At 37.1% G+C, this 13179-nt stretch overlaps 1 protein-coding gene and 1 long non-coding RNA gene across 7 annotated transcripts in view; one reads left to right on the forward strand and one right to left on the reverse strand.

The window, feature by feature from the left end:
* LOC132107690 (glutamate receptor 4-like) overlaps nucleotides 1–13179 on the forward strand; it is an 82297-nt gene that overhangs the window by 27381 nt on the left and 41737 nt on the right. For all 6 annotated transcript variants that reach the window (XR_009424340.1, XM_059513842.1, XM_059513841.1 and 3 more), the window contains exons 4-9: nucleotides 167–351; nucleotides 2352–2405; nucleotides 3387–3545; nucleotides 7432–7599; nucleotides 10893–10997; nucleotides 11121–11228. Coding sequence is in view for 5 of the 6 variants with exons in the window: in XM_059513842.1 (XP_059369825.1) it covers nucleotides 167–351; nucleotides 2352–2405; nucleotides 3387–3545; nucleotides 7432–7599; nucleotides 10893–10997; nucleotides 11121–11228 (779 nt within the window). In the remaining variant the exon portion in view is untranslated. The remainder of the gene's footprint in view (nucleotides 1–166; nucleotides 352–2351; nucleotides 2406–3386; nucleotides 3546–7431; nucleotides 7600–10892; nucleotides 10998–11120; nucleotides 11229–13179) is intronic.
* On the reverse strand, nucleotides 74–7604 carry LOC132107695 (uncharacterized). The gene is made up of 3 exons (XR_009424341.1): nucleotides 7424–7604; nucleotides 2403–2513; nucleotides 74–279 (listed from the first exon to the last, which is right to left on the reverse strand). It is a non-coding gene; the product is annotated as an uncharacterized LOC132107695 (long non-coding RNA).

Genomic DNA, 13179 nt, shown 5'->3' on the forward strand with positions numbered 1-13179 from the left:
GTCTGCAGACATTGCAATATAAAAGTCAAAATTTCTCAATTTGTGTCAATTGTTGCTCTGTTCAGTGTTACTGCTGATATAAGTGAGATTTACCAATGTGTGCTATACGCATGTTTAGGTGATGATGTACAGCCGTATTAGAGTGTTTTGCTGTTGTTGTTGTTAGGATATGCCATCCTGCAGGCCATCATGGAGAAGGCGGGTCAGAACGGTTGGCAGGTCAGTGCCATCTGCGTGGAGAACTTCAACGACGCCAGTTACCGAAGACTGCTGGAAGACCTGGACCGGCGACAGGAGAAGAAGTTCGTCATCGACCTCGAGGCAGAACGACTCCAGAACATTCTGGAACAGGTGAGGATGACGTCCAGTGCATCACAAAGCAAAGTCAACATGTAATAAAAACGATCCCATTTACTTCCTTAACAGGCAAGTTTAAAAATTACAAGTTAATTTTTCTTCAGAACATGTAATTGTTATTTTTAAAACAATCATATTTATTATTAAATTAGAATGAATATTTAATATGAAATAATTACAATAATAATTATTTAATATAAGAATTCATGAATTAATATAAATTTATAAATGCATTGCATACATTTATTGATTTATTTTTTATATATAGTTTATTTTAATATAACAATTCATTTAATATAATTTTCAGGATTTGTTTGTATTGATTTAAAAAATGTAATTCATTTAAAATAATGTAATTTAATTTCAAATATTACACAACAGATTTACTGTATTTTTGATCACATAAATGCAGATTTAGTGAGCAGAAGAGACAAAGTATAAAAAAAATCTAATAATTCTTAATATTTCATAAATATATACATTCATTGATTTCTTTCAAAATATATAATTTATTTTGATATAATTGATTTAATATTTTACTGTTTTTTTCTATTTACAAACAATTAAATATATATATATATATATATATATATATATATATATTTTTTTTTTTAGAAAAAAATCGGCTTTGCAATTACAGAAATAAATTACACTTAACAAATTACAAAATGGACTGCAACAGAAAACAGCTAATTTAAATTTTAATAATAATCATAATAATTTCTCAATAGTATGTTTAAGACTTCTTTCAAAAACTTTAAAAAAAAAAGTCACTGACCACAAACTTTTGAATGCTAGTATGCATTAAACGGGCCTAATGTGAAGCAGCTCCATGGTTTTTTTTTATGCTAATGATGATCAACACGGGCACCAGAAGGAGTCTCTATACGTCTGATCTATGAACTCTGCGATTGCAGGCCATGTTTGATTGTTGCATGCTCCGTTTGTTCCTCAGGCAGACCTCTGAGGTGCCCATCTATCAGCCTGACAGCAGACTTGGCAAATACAGCCAGGCACACACACACACACACACACACACACTCACAAACACCGTCTCGCAGTTGGATATTGTCAGGTACAACTTCAACAGAATGTTCTCTCTACATGCCCTGCCATTCCTGCCAGCAAGTTCCTCGAGCAGATGTGGATCTGGCCTCAGCGTCTGCTTCTCTCACACCGATACTGCTAACACATTAGACAAATCTCACATCCAGCAAAAGATATCGATCATTGTTAAATTTTGATTGTAAAACACATTTGAAAAAGACATTTTCCTGAAAGTAGTAGTTCATCCAAAAATGTAAATTTGCTGAATATATCCTCACCTCACCATCCGAGGTGAGTTTGTTTCTTCATCAGATTTGGAGAATTTCTCTTAATATTGTGGATTATTGTAATGTTTTTATCAGCTGTTTGGACTCTCATTCTGACGGCACCCATTCACTGCAGAGCATCCATTGCTGAGCAAGTGATGGAATGCTACATTTTTTACTTAAAATGTTTTTCTATTCAAACCATTGCTTCTGGCTAGTCCATAATCAGTAATATTTCTTCCTCCAATGAAAAGGTTTTTACAAGATTCATTTGCTTCAATTCTAATTGGTGGAGAGTTTGCAGAATTATGGGTAATGTAGTTACTTGGCAGGAATTCCGCTGTTGAACACATTTACAAGCTTAAGTTAAAATAATGCAGGCTGATGGCTGATACCATCGATTAACAACCTCACAGTGGTCTGTCTTTAAAGGTTTGTAAGTTGTTGTTTACAATCAATTCTCCTACTTTTATTCAATTTAGAACTGCATCCCATTTGCCCCAGTAACACAAATTCATATTCACAGGAAAGCAATTCTGAAATGCACACAATGTCTTGGAAACTTAAACTCTGTAAAAAAAACTCACTTGTATGGCTGAATATATTGGCTGAATTACTGAAGAGTCTAATAAGAAGTCTTTACTCATTACATATATGTCTATCTCTCTCTCTCCGTCTCAGATTGTCAGCGTGGGCAAACATGTGAAAGGATACCACTACATCATCGCTAACCTGGTGAGTGCTGGCGCGCTTCATCCAGTGATGGAGGGCTGGAGGAAATTAACAAATGTAGAAGACAGCGTGTCCTCTGGCTGTAATTCTCTGCGACAGAGCTTCACTTTCCTGAAGAAATCCAGAATGCAGTATTACATTTTGGCACAATGGTTGCTCAAATGAAGTGCGCTAGTGCTTTACTAAGTGATCAAACTTACCATTTTCACCTGCTGGATGATCATGCACATGTAAAATCCTACAGAATGTAAACAGAGACTTGAGGACACAGGACTTTTTTCTTTTGTGGTTTATTAAGAAACCACATAACAACCCATTATTTTTTAAAATATAGAATTTATTTCAAATATCATTTAATTCATTCATTTAATTATAATTTTTATGTATTTGTTTGTATCATTCTCTTTTAATAGGATTGGATCACCTAGCAACCACATCAAACACCCTAACCACATAGCAACAAACTAAACATCACTCAGATCATCTTAGCAACCATAAATCAATGCCCTGGCAACACTGCCCCTCTCACATCTTTTTTTTTTTTTATGTATCTGTATTTATCTTTCTCTTATTAATTTGTGCGAATAACGTAGCAACTACCCAAAACACCCTAGCAACACGATGATGAGTTTTGCACCTCTCATCAACCTATAAAACTCAATATGGATGATAAATTCATCTGGACTGCTAGTTTTTCTAAAGGAATTTGCAGTCTTGTTCAGTTTCGGAGACTCTGACTATGATGGACTGCTGAACCTGAACTTTGTTATGTGTGATTTATTGTTGCTTATTTTGTTTCGGGCCGTCGTGACGTATTCTGCGTTGACATTTGTTAGCGTCAGCATCTGGGATATTAAGAAATCTTATGACTCAATCTGTCTCACATTCATTCCATCAATCTCCCCCTTTTCACCTCTTTATATTTTGAATGAATCGGCTTCATTCGCTCTGACTCTGATCTGCTCTCTGTCTTTGTCTCGGCAGGGATTTAAGGACATTTCTCTTGAGAGGTTTATGCACGGCGGGGCAAATGTCACTGGTTTCCAGTTGGTGGATTTCAGCAAGCCGATGGTGATCAAACTAATGCAGCGCTGGAACAAACTAGATCAGAGGGAGTATCCAGGATCCGAGAGCCCACCCAGGGTAAGCAAATACATTTACAACATAAATAAACACAAATGCAAACACCGATAGCAAACACTTTTGTGCACACTTTATTTTTCTGTATTGTTTCAGCACCTAATTCACTAAAGGAATTAGCACAAACGTGCTCAGAGATCTGTGCTAAACACTATTGAATCAATTAGCAGAATAATTCCTTATCTACTCAAACAGCATGTTTCGAAATCTGCCGGCGAATGGAGGGTTGGTTTATATCAGGTTGGAACCCTAATAATCCTGTCGGACACATGTGGCGGGATTCCAGACACAGATGTTTAGCCAATCAAACTGTGACAGGACACATTCTTCGTCAAGCTTTAGCCAATGAGATTCAACGAGCAGCTGCCCAGGCAATATCTGAGTCAATTAAACCATGACAGACTGAAGCCGGAGCCATGTTTAAGTCGTCTGTTGGGGAATGTGTGTAATAAAGTCTAAATACAAGTAAATACATGTGTTAAGTTGTGTTTTGAAGACTAGGAAACCATTCTAGCATTCTAGTCTCAATTCCAAGAGACAAACCATTTATAAAGATTCAAAATGCAAAAACATTAATAGTTTATTAAAATAAATAAATGTTTATTTTTTTATATATGTATTTAATAATTATGTATTTATATACACACACACACACACACATACACACACAGTGTCTACCATTTAAAGTAAATTATATTCATATAAAAAAAATAATACCACAAATTATATATATATTTATGTATATATATAAACACACACATACAGTGCTAGGTAATAAATAGTTTCAAGTAATCTGTATCAGATTCCAATTATGTATATTCTGTTACATTTCAAAGTGCTTATAATCAGATTACAGTTACTTTTATTATAGGTTACACAATTCCATATTATTTACACAATGGCAGTAAATTAATAAGAAGTACTGATTTGCTCTAATTCTTCTATTTTCTCTTAAACTTTAGTAAAACATATTATATACTAAATATAATTTATACTAAATAAATAATAAAGTAATAAAAAAGAATATTAATATATTTAAGTAAAATGCATTTAAAAGTTTACTAATCAACTCCTGTTCTTTATCCCCTAAGACCTCTTAATATTATTAAGATGTTTGTTAAAAATGTAAGATATTTTTAAGACTTATTTATTTTAATTCAAGACTTTCTCTAGCTTTAAATTTAAAGCAGCAGTCCGTAACTTTTTTTGGTTAAAAATTATCCAAAATTTGAGCAAGTACAGAACCATCCAGTGTTACTTACTTAAGGGCGATAGTAGCGATAATAAGCAGTTAGCTTATAATAATGTTTTCTATTTTTGAGTGGTACGATAGGTTTTCACGGGAAATTCAAGCATGGCACTGCGTCATTACGTCACGTCTGTAAACATAAAGAAGATGTCCCAGCTACTAGGCTATCGCATGTGAGGATCCTACAGGTGGTGGATTGTTTAAAGCCTCCTCTTACAGCAGCTAGAATAATTAAAGGTACAATTTGTAATATATTTGCAGTAAAATATTCAAAACCACTAGGCTAGTGTTATATATTTTGTCCAGCTGATTACTGACAATATCTCTAATGTTTTCAACTACTTGTAAATCATGAGAAAATCCCCATTCTAAACAGTGAAACGGTGCAGTGCAGTCGCCTGTCAATGACGTTAGTTACCCTTTGTTACCGCCTTTACTGACGTAGAAACCACATGACAACAGTGTCATGGACAAATGCGGAAGTAGCTTCGCGACAAACTTGAATCTCGCTTGTGTTTTACTTGACAGGTGAGACACCCTCGTATCTTTACAGAAAACGTATGCTATATAACGATCAACAATATTAGTATTATGGGGCATACACGCCAAACGCGGGGCATCGTGTCTCTAGACCCGCAAGAGGACGCGTCTGATCCATCGTCTGATCGCGTCTTTGCATTGACTTTTTATGTAATCTACTCGCGCAAATCTTTGAACTCGCGTTAAATCCATGATTTATCTTCCCGTCTGATTGATGGCCATCAGCGGTTGGGTAGAAGACAACAAATCCCATCATTCCACGCTCCTTCTTAGCATCATCAAACCACGCGATCGTTATTGTTTTGATAGTGCGCCCTCTCGTGGCAGGTCATACAACCTGTACATTTAAATGTATCCTTTTGATGGTATATTGTAATCCAGAAAGGATTATGTGTTTATGAAACTCGTTAATTAAATTAAATTATACTCCAGTTTTAAATATACTTCTGATTACGGATAGCCTGGGATTACACAAGGTTTGTATTTTAAAGACAACCAGCTTGAAGGGAGCGTAGTTTGCTTTTTGGGTTAAAAGAATTTCTTAATATGAATTCTACAAGCTTATACACAATCTAAAAGCTTTTACACATTATACTCATAGTCAAGCAATGCTGATTGTTTTAACATTAATAATCTGAGAATAAAGTATAACAATAATAATAATTGATTGTTAATTGATCGTTAGATTAAATTGGTAGCACAATTTATTGTATTGCTTTTTTCCTCACTTGGTCAGAACAAACGTGGCAGACTTGTTACTTGTTCAGATGACAATATGAGGTGAAGATTCTTATTTGGGTCATATATTCCAAGATATAAGCTATATCTTTGATAACTTAGTATAGGATTCACACCGGTGCAATGACTGACTGCCACACACACATACTCATCGAAACATTAGATTAATTCACACTGGAGCCGTGCCAGAGTACAAGTTAATTCTGCAAGTAACTACAATTCCAGGTTTTCAAACAGAGATGGCGATAAAGAGGCAAAACGTATGGATTATGTAGGTATTTATATTTATTTATATGTCACATTTTTTTATTTTTTTTAAGGACCAGTTGGAATTTTTCTTATTCTCACACATGTTCCTAAATGCAGTTTGCAAACATATAGTCGTAAATACTTAAATAAACGTAATAATACGTAAATAAAGTGAACAGGTATCACATAAAATATATTACAGTTCTCCATAACTAGAAAAAAAAAAACAAATATACTCATTAAGATGATTTTGTGCTGCAAAACCTCATCTCTTCGTGCTGTCCTCAGCTCAAAATCCTTGATTTCCCTCTCTGTTGATAACATGGAGCTCCTTCTCTACTCCCATTGATTAGCACTACCATCTTGCAGTCCTTGCTATAAATTACCAGAGCAACATCAGACCAATCTTTACGGGTTCATTAGAGCACACTTTACAGGCAAGAGCTCTGACTATCTCCATCTCCTGCTCGCTCTTGATTTGCAGCATCTTGCTCGCTGACTCCCCTTTTAATGATTGTTGTTTGTTCCTGTCTTTCCCTCAATGTTAATTGGATGTTATTATGCCTCTGCTAGAACCATAAATCTTGATTTCCACTGATCAAGTTCATTCATAACGACCAGTGTCATTGCAGACCCAGCCACTGAGACTCGTTCTGTCTTATTGGGATGATCTACTTATGCAAATAGCCCATGCTTTTGTATTTGTTTATGGAAATAACAACAGATGAAAATCCATTTTGATTGTTGAGCATTTTTTCTCATCGCTAGATACCTCATAAAGAGAAAAACGATGCACAGTTTTCCCCAGCAATCACTCCGGATCTTTACTGCTCTGTACCAACAATCTGTACTGCTTTACAGCTAAATAGCTTTTCCAGTAACAAGAAGCAACGGTGTTACATTGCAGTTTTATGTCACATTGCATTACGCACACAGCCTTACAAGCAAGCAGGCAGAGACAATCAATGCGCTCACCTAGAATGCCCTCTCTTCTGCATCTACTTTAGGCACTAGGACGGCTCTGTATTATACTTGATATGTGATTGTAAATAGGAAGTATGGGTAATGTAGTGTGAATGAAGTAAAGACAAAATATTATTTTTACCTCCTCAGTACTCATCATCACTGACGTACGATGGTGTGCTAGTGATGGCGGAGGCATTTCGTAATCTGCGCAGACAGAAGATCGACATCTTTCGCAGAGGCAATGCTGGAGATTGTCTGGCCAACCCAGCTGCTCCTTGGAATCAGGGCATCGACATGGAACGAACTCTGAAACAGGTGAGAGCGGGATTATGTACGGCAGATGGGAATGGGCAAGACTTTACAACAAATAGGAATGGGTGGGAATTTGTACGTTAGGTGGGAATGGGTGGAACACTTTATAGCAGGTGTAAATGGGAATGAGACTGGGCAGGAGGCTGACTGAAAGACAAGTGTGAGAATCTAATGCCGCGTTTCCACCGAAATTACCCGGAACATTTGTACCAGGAACTTTTTTTCCCAGGAACTTTTTTCCCCCCAGACCTGTTGCTTTCTGCGTTTCCACCGCGGTGTAAAGTACCGGGAAGATTAGGCAAATAGACTGGTGACGTAGGTCTGCGCGCGTTTCTCAATACAAAGTGCACTGATTTTGGACGTGCATTCTCGGTAGTGCTGACTTTGTGCATTCGACTCGGGAGTGGGATGTCCGCGACGACGCAAATCCAGTAAATCTGCAAACAGCAGCATACTTGATAACTTCAGTCAGCTGACCATGGCTACTGCTATTTTCCTCTCTGTATATTTACAATAAAACGAAATAGGATATCAAATACCACTGCCTCCTTTCGTTTTCATTTAAGCATAATAACAGCTGCAGAAATGTACTTAGTTCAGGGATATGTGTATACATACAGCCATTACAATGAAACGAAATATTATATAGATTTGCCTTTTTTATTTTCATTTTAACATATAGATAAATTGAATACAGACCAAAGATAACCTGTTAGATTTACCCAAAACGAATTATATTTTATGTTTAACCACTAAAGAGACATCCGAGCCAGCGGCACACATCAGAAGGTCTAGCCGAGGTGAGGCTGCTTCTCGGCGGATAGATGATCACTGAGCTCCTGCTGATCGCGTCGAGCTGACCGTCTCTGAGATCGGCTAAACACATTTTTAAATAGGCGCTGTCTTTATAAATAAACCACAGATTTGAGTTTTAAACAACTACATTCTCACCTGAAATACTTTTAAAATTACATTTCATGACACAATAACAGTAATATTTTGAAAATGTTGATCCGATTAAATGGTGGTTGAACTCAACCAATGCTGCGTGAACTCAACCAATCAGGATGTTTAGCGCCCAAGTCCCGCCCCCGAAAGTTCAGGAACTTTGAAAAAGTACCACCTCGCCAGCAGGGACTTTCTGAGGGGCATTTTTTTACCCGGAACTTTATTTAGTTCCTGGTTCCTGCGGTGGAAACACACCGAGTACCAGGCCAAAGTCCCTAGTTCCTGGGTAAAGTTCCTGTGGTGGAAACGGGGCATAAGACAGAAAGGCTGGGTGGGATGTTGTCTGAAAACATCTGTGATTGGGTTGGGACTCTGTATGATGGGTTAGACTGGGTAGAGGACTACCTGAAAGGTGAGAGTGAGCCGAACTGAAAGGCAGGTGTGACTGGGTGGGACACTGTCTGACAGGTAAGATTCGGCAGGCCTCTGTACAACAAGTAGGATTAGGCAGGACTGTCGACTGTACATGCCAGTTAGAAATGTTGTCTGACTTGTGACCATGCAGATGCTACGTGACTGTCATGTGTGGCATTAAAGTGCCGCAAAAGTGTTTCGAGAGCAGCCGAGACTCAATCGTCTGGCTGAGGCCAGCCCAAAAAGACGATTAGAATACATGACAGACCACTGCTGTGCATCGTCACAAAAGCTTATCATTTTCACATGTTTTTAAGCCTTGCCAATTGCCAATTTAAGCATTCAAAAGAGTTAAAAAGATTCAAACACAAGACGCAGAAAAGCTCAACTGATTACTCGTGCGCTGTGTTCGCAGCACATGCAGAGAGCCATGTCTCTCAGACAGCAACACTAAACCGAGCTCTTGCGAAGGTCTCCTCAAAGTTTCTCCTGCACCTGAATGAACAAATACAAATCTCATTTTAAACTAACAGAAAAGGATGTGAAAGAGACCAATACAGCAGCCACGGTGTTCTGGTGTTCAGGGCTCATGCAGAGAGAGGCGTCTCAAAATGCTTGAACACTGAATTTGCCTCTTTTTGCACTTGTACCGACAAATACATTACAGTTATGTCTTAAGTGAAAATAAACAGTCATGTGTGTATTATATTGGATGCATTCATTGTCTCTTAAAGTGATCGCGCCTAATTTAGCTACTAGTTGCTGCAATGTTAATCCAAGAAAATGAAAGAAAGAAAATCACTCACTGCTCTTGACTGAATTACTTTGTAATTTTAACAAGAATTAATGCACAGTCAAACCAACAATTATTCAGACACCAGATATAATATGTCATTTCTGCAAGTGAGTATAGCCAAATAAAGCAAACTGTGACATATTACCCAAAAATTCTTCATACAATGGACTTCTAGTGAAATTGATTAAAAAATATATATATTTGGGACCAAAAATTATTCAGACACTTTGACCTGACCATGTTTTGCTTATGTGCTTTTTCCTGAAATGCTAATGCAACTTTTTCACACCATAGACTGAACAAAATTAAGCATTTCTTGGTAATTGGTCAACAAAGTATTGATAGTTGTGTAAATATTGTCATACTAACAGTTGTCTGAAGTTTTGGTTGATTATAATCCATTACACACCTTTCTATCAAAGCTATTTATCAAGATGGGGGTTCAGTGCCTTGCTCAAGGGCAATTCTGCCATGGGTATTGAGGGTGGAAGAGAGCACTGTTCATTAACTCCCCCTGCCACACTCCTGTCAGCACCAAGACTCGAACCTGCGACCTTTGGGTTACAAGTCCAACTCTCTAACCATTAGGCCACAGCTGCCCCATATGCAAATATCGCGCGAGCGTCCCTACCCGGAGCAGAAAGTGTCCAACTTGACAGCTCCATTTTCAACTCCACCCCCAACCGGTATTGGCTACTCTTGTTTACTGCCGTCTGTAGCCATGGTTAAAGTCGAACGCACCTTATCTGTACGACAAGTTTGAGTAGGTGGGGCACTGTCTGACAGGTAAGAATGGGCAGGGCTCTGTTCGACAGGTGGGAGTGGATTTGATGCTGTTTGAAAGGTAAGAATTGGCAGGACTCTGTACTGAAGGTTGTAGTGGGAGGAACACTGTCTGATAGGTAAGAGTGGGTGGGACTCTGTACGACCAATGGGAGTGGGTGGGACTAAATGGGAGCTTGGCGATAGAAGATGCGATGGATACAAAAACTTGCTATCAAATCTGACATATTTTAACTCATCTTTAATCCACATAGCAAAATAAATTGTAGCTATAAATGATATATTTGGTCTACGTTTAACAAAAGTGATGTGTATTATTTCTTACTAATAAATCCTTGTGTATGTGTGTGTGAAGGTGAGAATCCAGGGTCTCACTGGGAATATCCAGTTTGATCATTATGGACGCAGAGTCAACTACACCATGGACGTCTTTGAGCTAAAGAGTAATGGCCCCCGCAAGGTCAGACACACAATACACTGCATTCAGACACACACAAGCATCCGTTTATACAGATACACAGCGTAATTTGACCTAGATGCACACACACACAGGATTGATCATCTCATCATCTATCATCTGCAGATCGGTTACTGGAACGATCTGGATAAATTGGTTCTGGTCCAGAATGAGCTCTCCATGGGAAATGACTCTGCTATGGAGAACAGAACGGTTATCGTCACGACTATAATGGTAATGTACACGCAACCACCCACAGCTGCTGATTTACACCTGTAGTGCCATCTAGAGTGAACAGGACACAATACATCAGTTAGACATACTTAAATAAAACTAACTTTCATTGCTCTGGACTGTATTGGTGAGGAAAATGAGGAAAGAAATCAAGCCAGTGAAAGAGAGAAAGAGAGAGAGAGAGAGCTGACTATGCATTGTTTCATTTATAATGTTAATGTCATCAGTTTAGCCATAAATAAAGGAACGGGGGGTTATACTGAAGAAAAAAAAAGTTTACATATGCATGCAGGTTGTTGTTAAAATTTCCCTGAAATAAAGCACCATAGTAACCATCGTTTCCAACAAATCACCATAGTTATAGCAGTCGTTTTTAAGGCGTTGCTCCACTAGCTGACTCAATTTGATTTTGGTCAGGGGTGACAAAAAGTTTTTTGTCGAAAAGTCACTCGGCGATTAATAATGGATGAGATGACAGAATGTCTGTGACATTTCCATCCCATTCTGTCACAAACTGCTGAAATAAGAACAGGAGCACCATGCAAACAATTATAATAAGGTGAATTTGACTATACATATGTAAAGATATGCTGTATGACTTTGCATTCGCTGTCAGTTCTTTAGCCTGAGAACATTTACATTTATATTAATGCATTTGGTAGGTGCTTCAATCCAAAGTCAATTACACTGCATTCATGCATTCCTTGGGAATGCAACCCATGACCTTGGCATCAGGTCCTTCTATTTAAGCTACATAAATGCCATATTGCATCCAGAAGAAGCTCAATGGTTACTGCTCAAAGGCCATGAGAGCCGCCCACTTACTGGCTCAGGCTATTCCAAACTTGCTAAAAGTTGCATTTAAGTCAGGGGCATTAACAAAAGAGTTGAGTCACTATCTAACCTCTGATTCTACAACAGCTCACAGCTAAAAATCAATTTCGCAGGACATCAGCATTAAAGGCCTAGAAACTCAGAACCTTTTAGCAATTAAAATTAGACAAGCTCAGATGGTTCATATTTTAGAAAATATGCATCTGAAATTCTAATTTATCAGTCACTGTTTGAATGTTTAAAAAAAATAATAATTTCTAAAATATCAACAATAATTCTAAAAAGAACATTAATATGAACAGAATATCTCACAATTCTACATTTATATCTTGCAATTCTGTTTTCTGTATATCTTGCAATTCTGCATTCATATCTCACAATAATGCATTTATTTTTCACAATTCTACATTTATATCTCACAATTCTCCATTAACTGTATATCTCACAATTCTGTATTTATATGACGCAATTCTGCATTTACTGTATATCTCACAATTCTGCATTTATATCTCGCAATTATTTTTCTTTATATCTTGCAATTCTACATTTACTGTATAACTTGCAATTCTACGTTTATATCTGGCAATTTAGATTTCTGTATATCTTGCAATTCTGCATTTATATCAACCAATTCTGAATTTTTTTCTTACAATTCTACATTTATATCTTGCAATTCTCCATTTGCTGTATATCTCGCAATTCTGCGTTTATATCTCTCAATTCTCCATTTACTGTATATCTCGCAATTCTGCATTTATATCTCACAATTCTCCATGTACATTTATATCTCCCAATTCTGCATTTATATCTTGCAATTCTCCATTTCCTGTATATCTTGCAATTCTGCATTTATATCTTGCAATTCTCCATTTGCTGTATGTTTTGCAACTCTGCATTTATATCTCACAATTCGGCATTTATTGTATATCTCGCAATTCTGTGTATATATCTTACAATTCTCCATTTACTGTATATCTCGCAATTCTGCGTTTATATCTCACAATACTCCATTTACTGTATATCTTGCAATTCTGCGTTTATATCTCACAATTCTCCATTTGCTGTATAACTCGCAATTCTGCGTTTATATCTTGCAATTCTCCATGTACTGTATATC

This window comes from Carassius carassius, chromosome 28 (genome assembly GCF_963082965.1).
Source record: "Carassius carassius chromosome 28, fCarCar2.1, whole genome shotgun sequence".
Taxonomy (NCBI): Eukaryota; Metazoa; Chordata; class Actinopteri; order Cypriniformes; family Cyprinidae; genus Carassius; species Carassius carassius.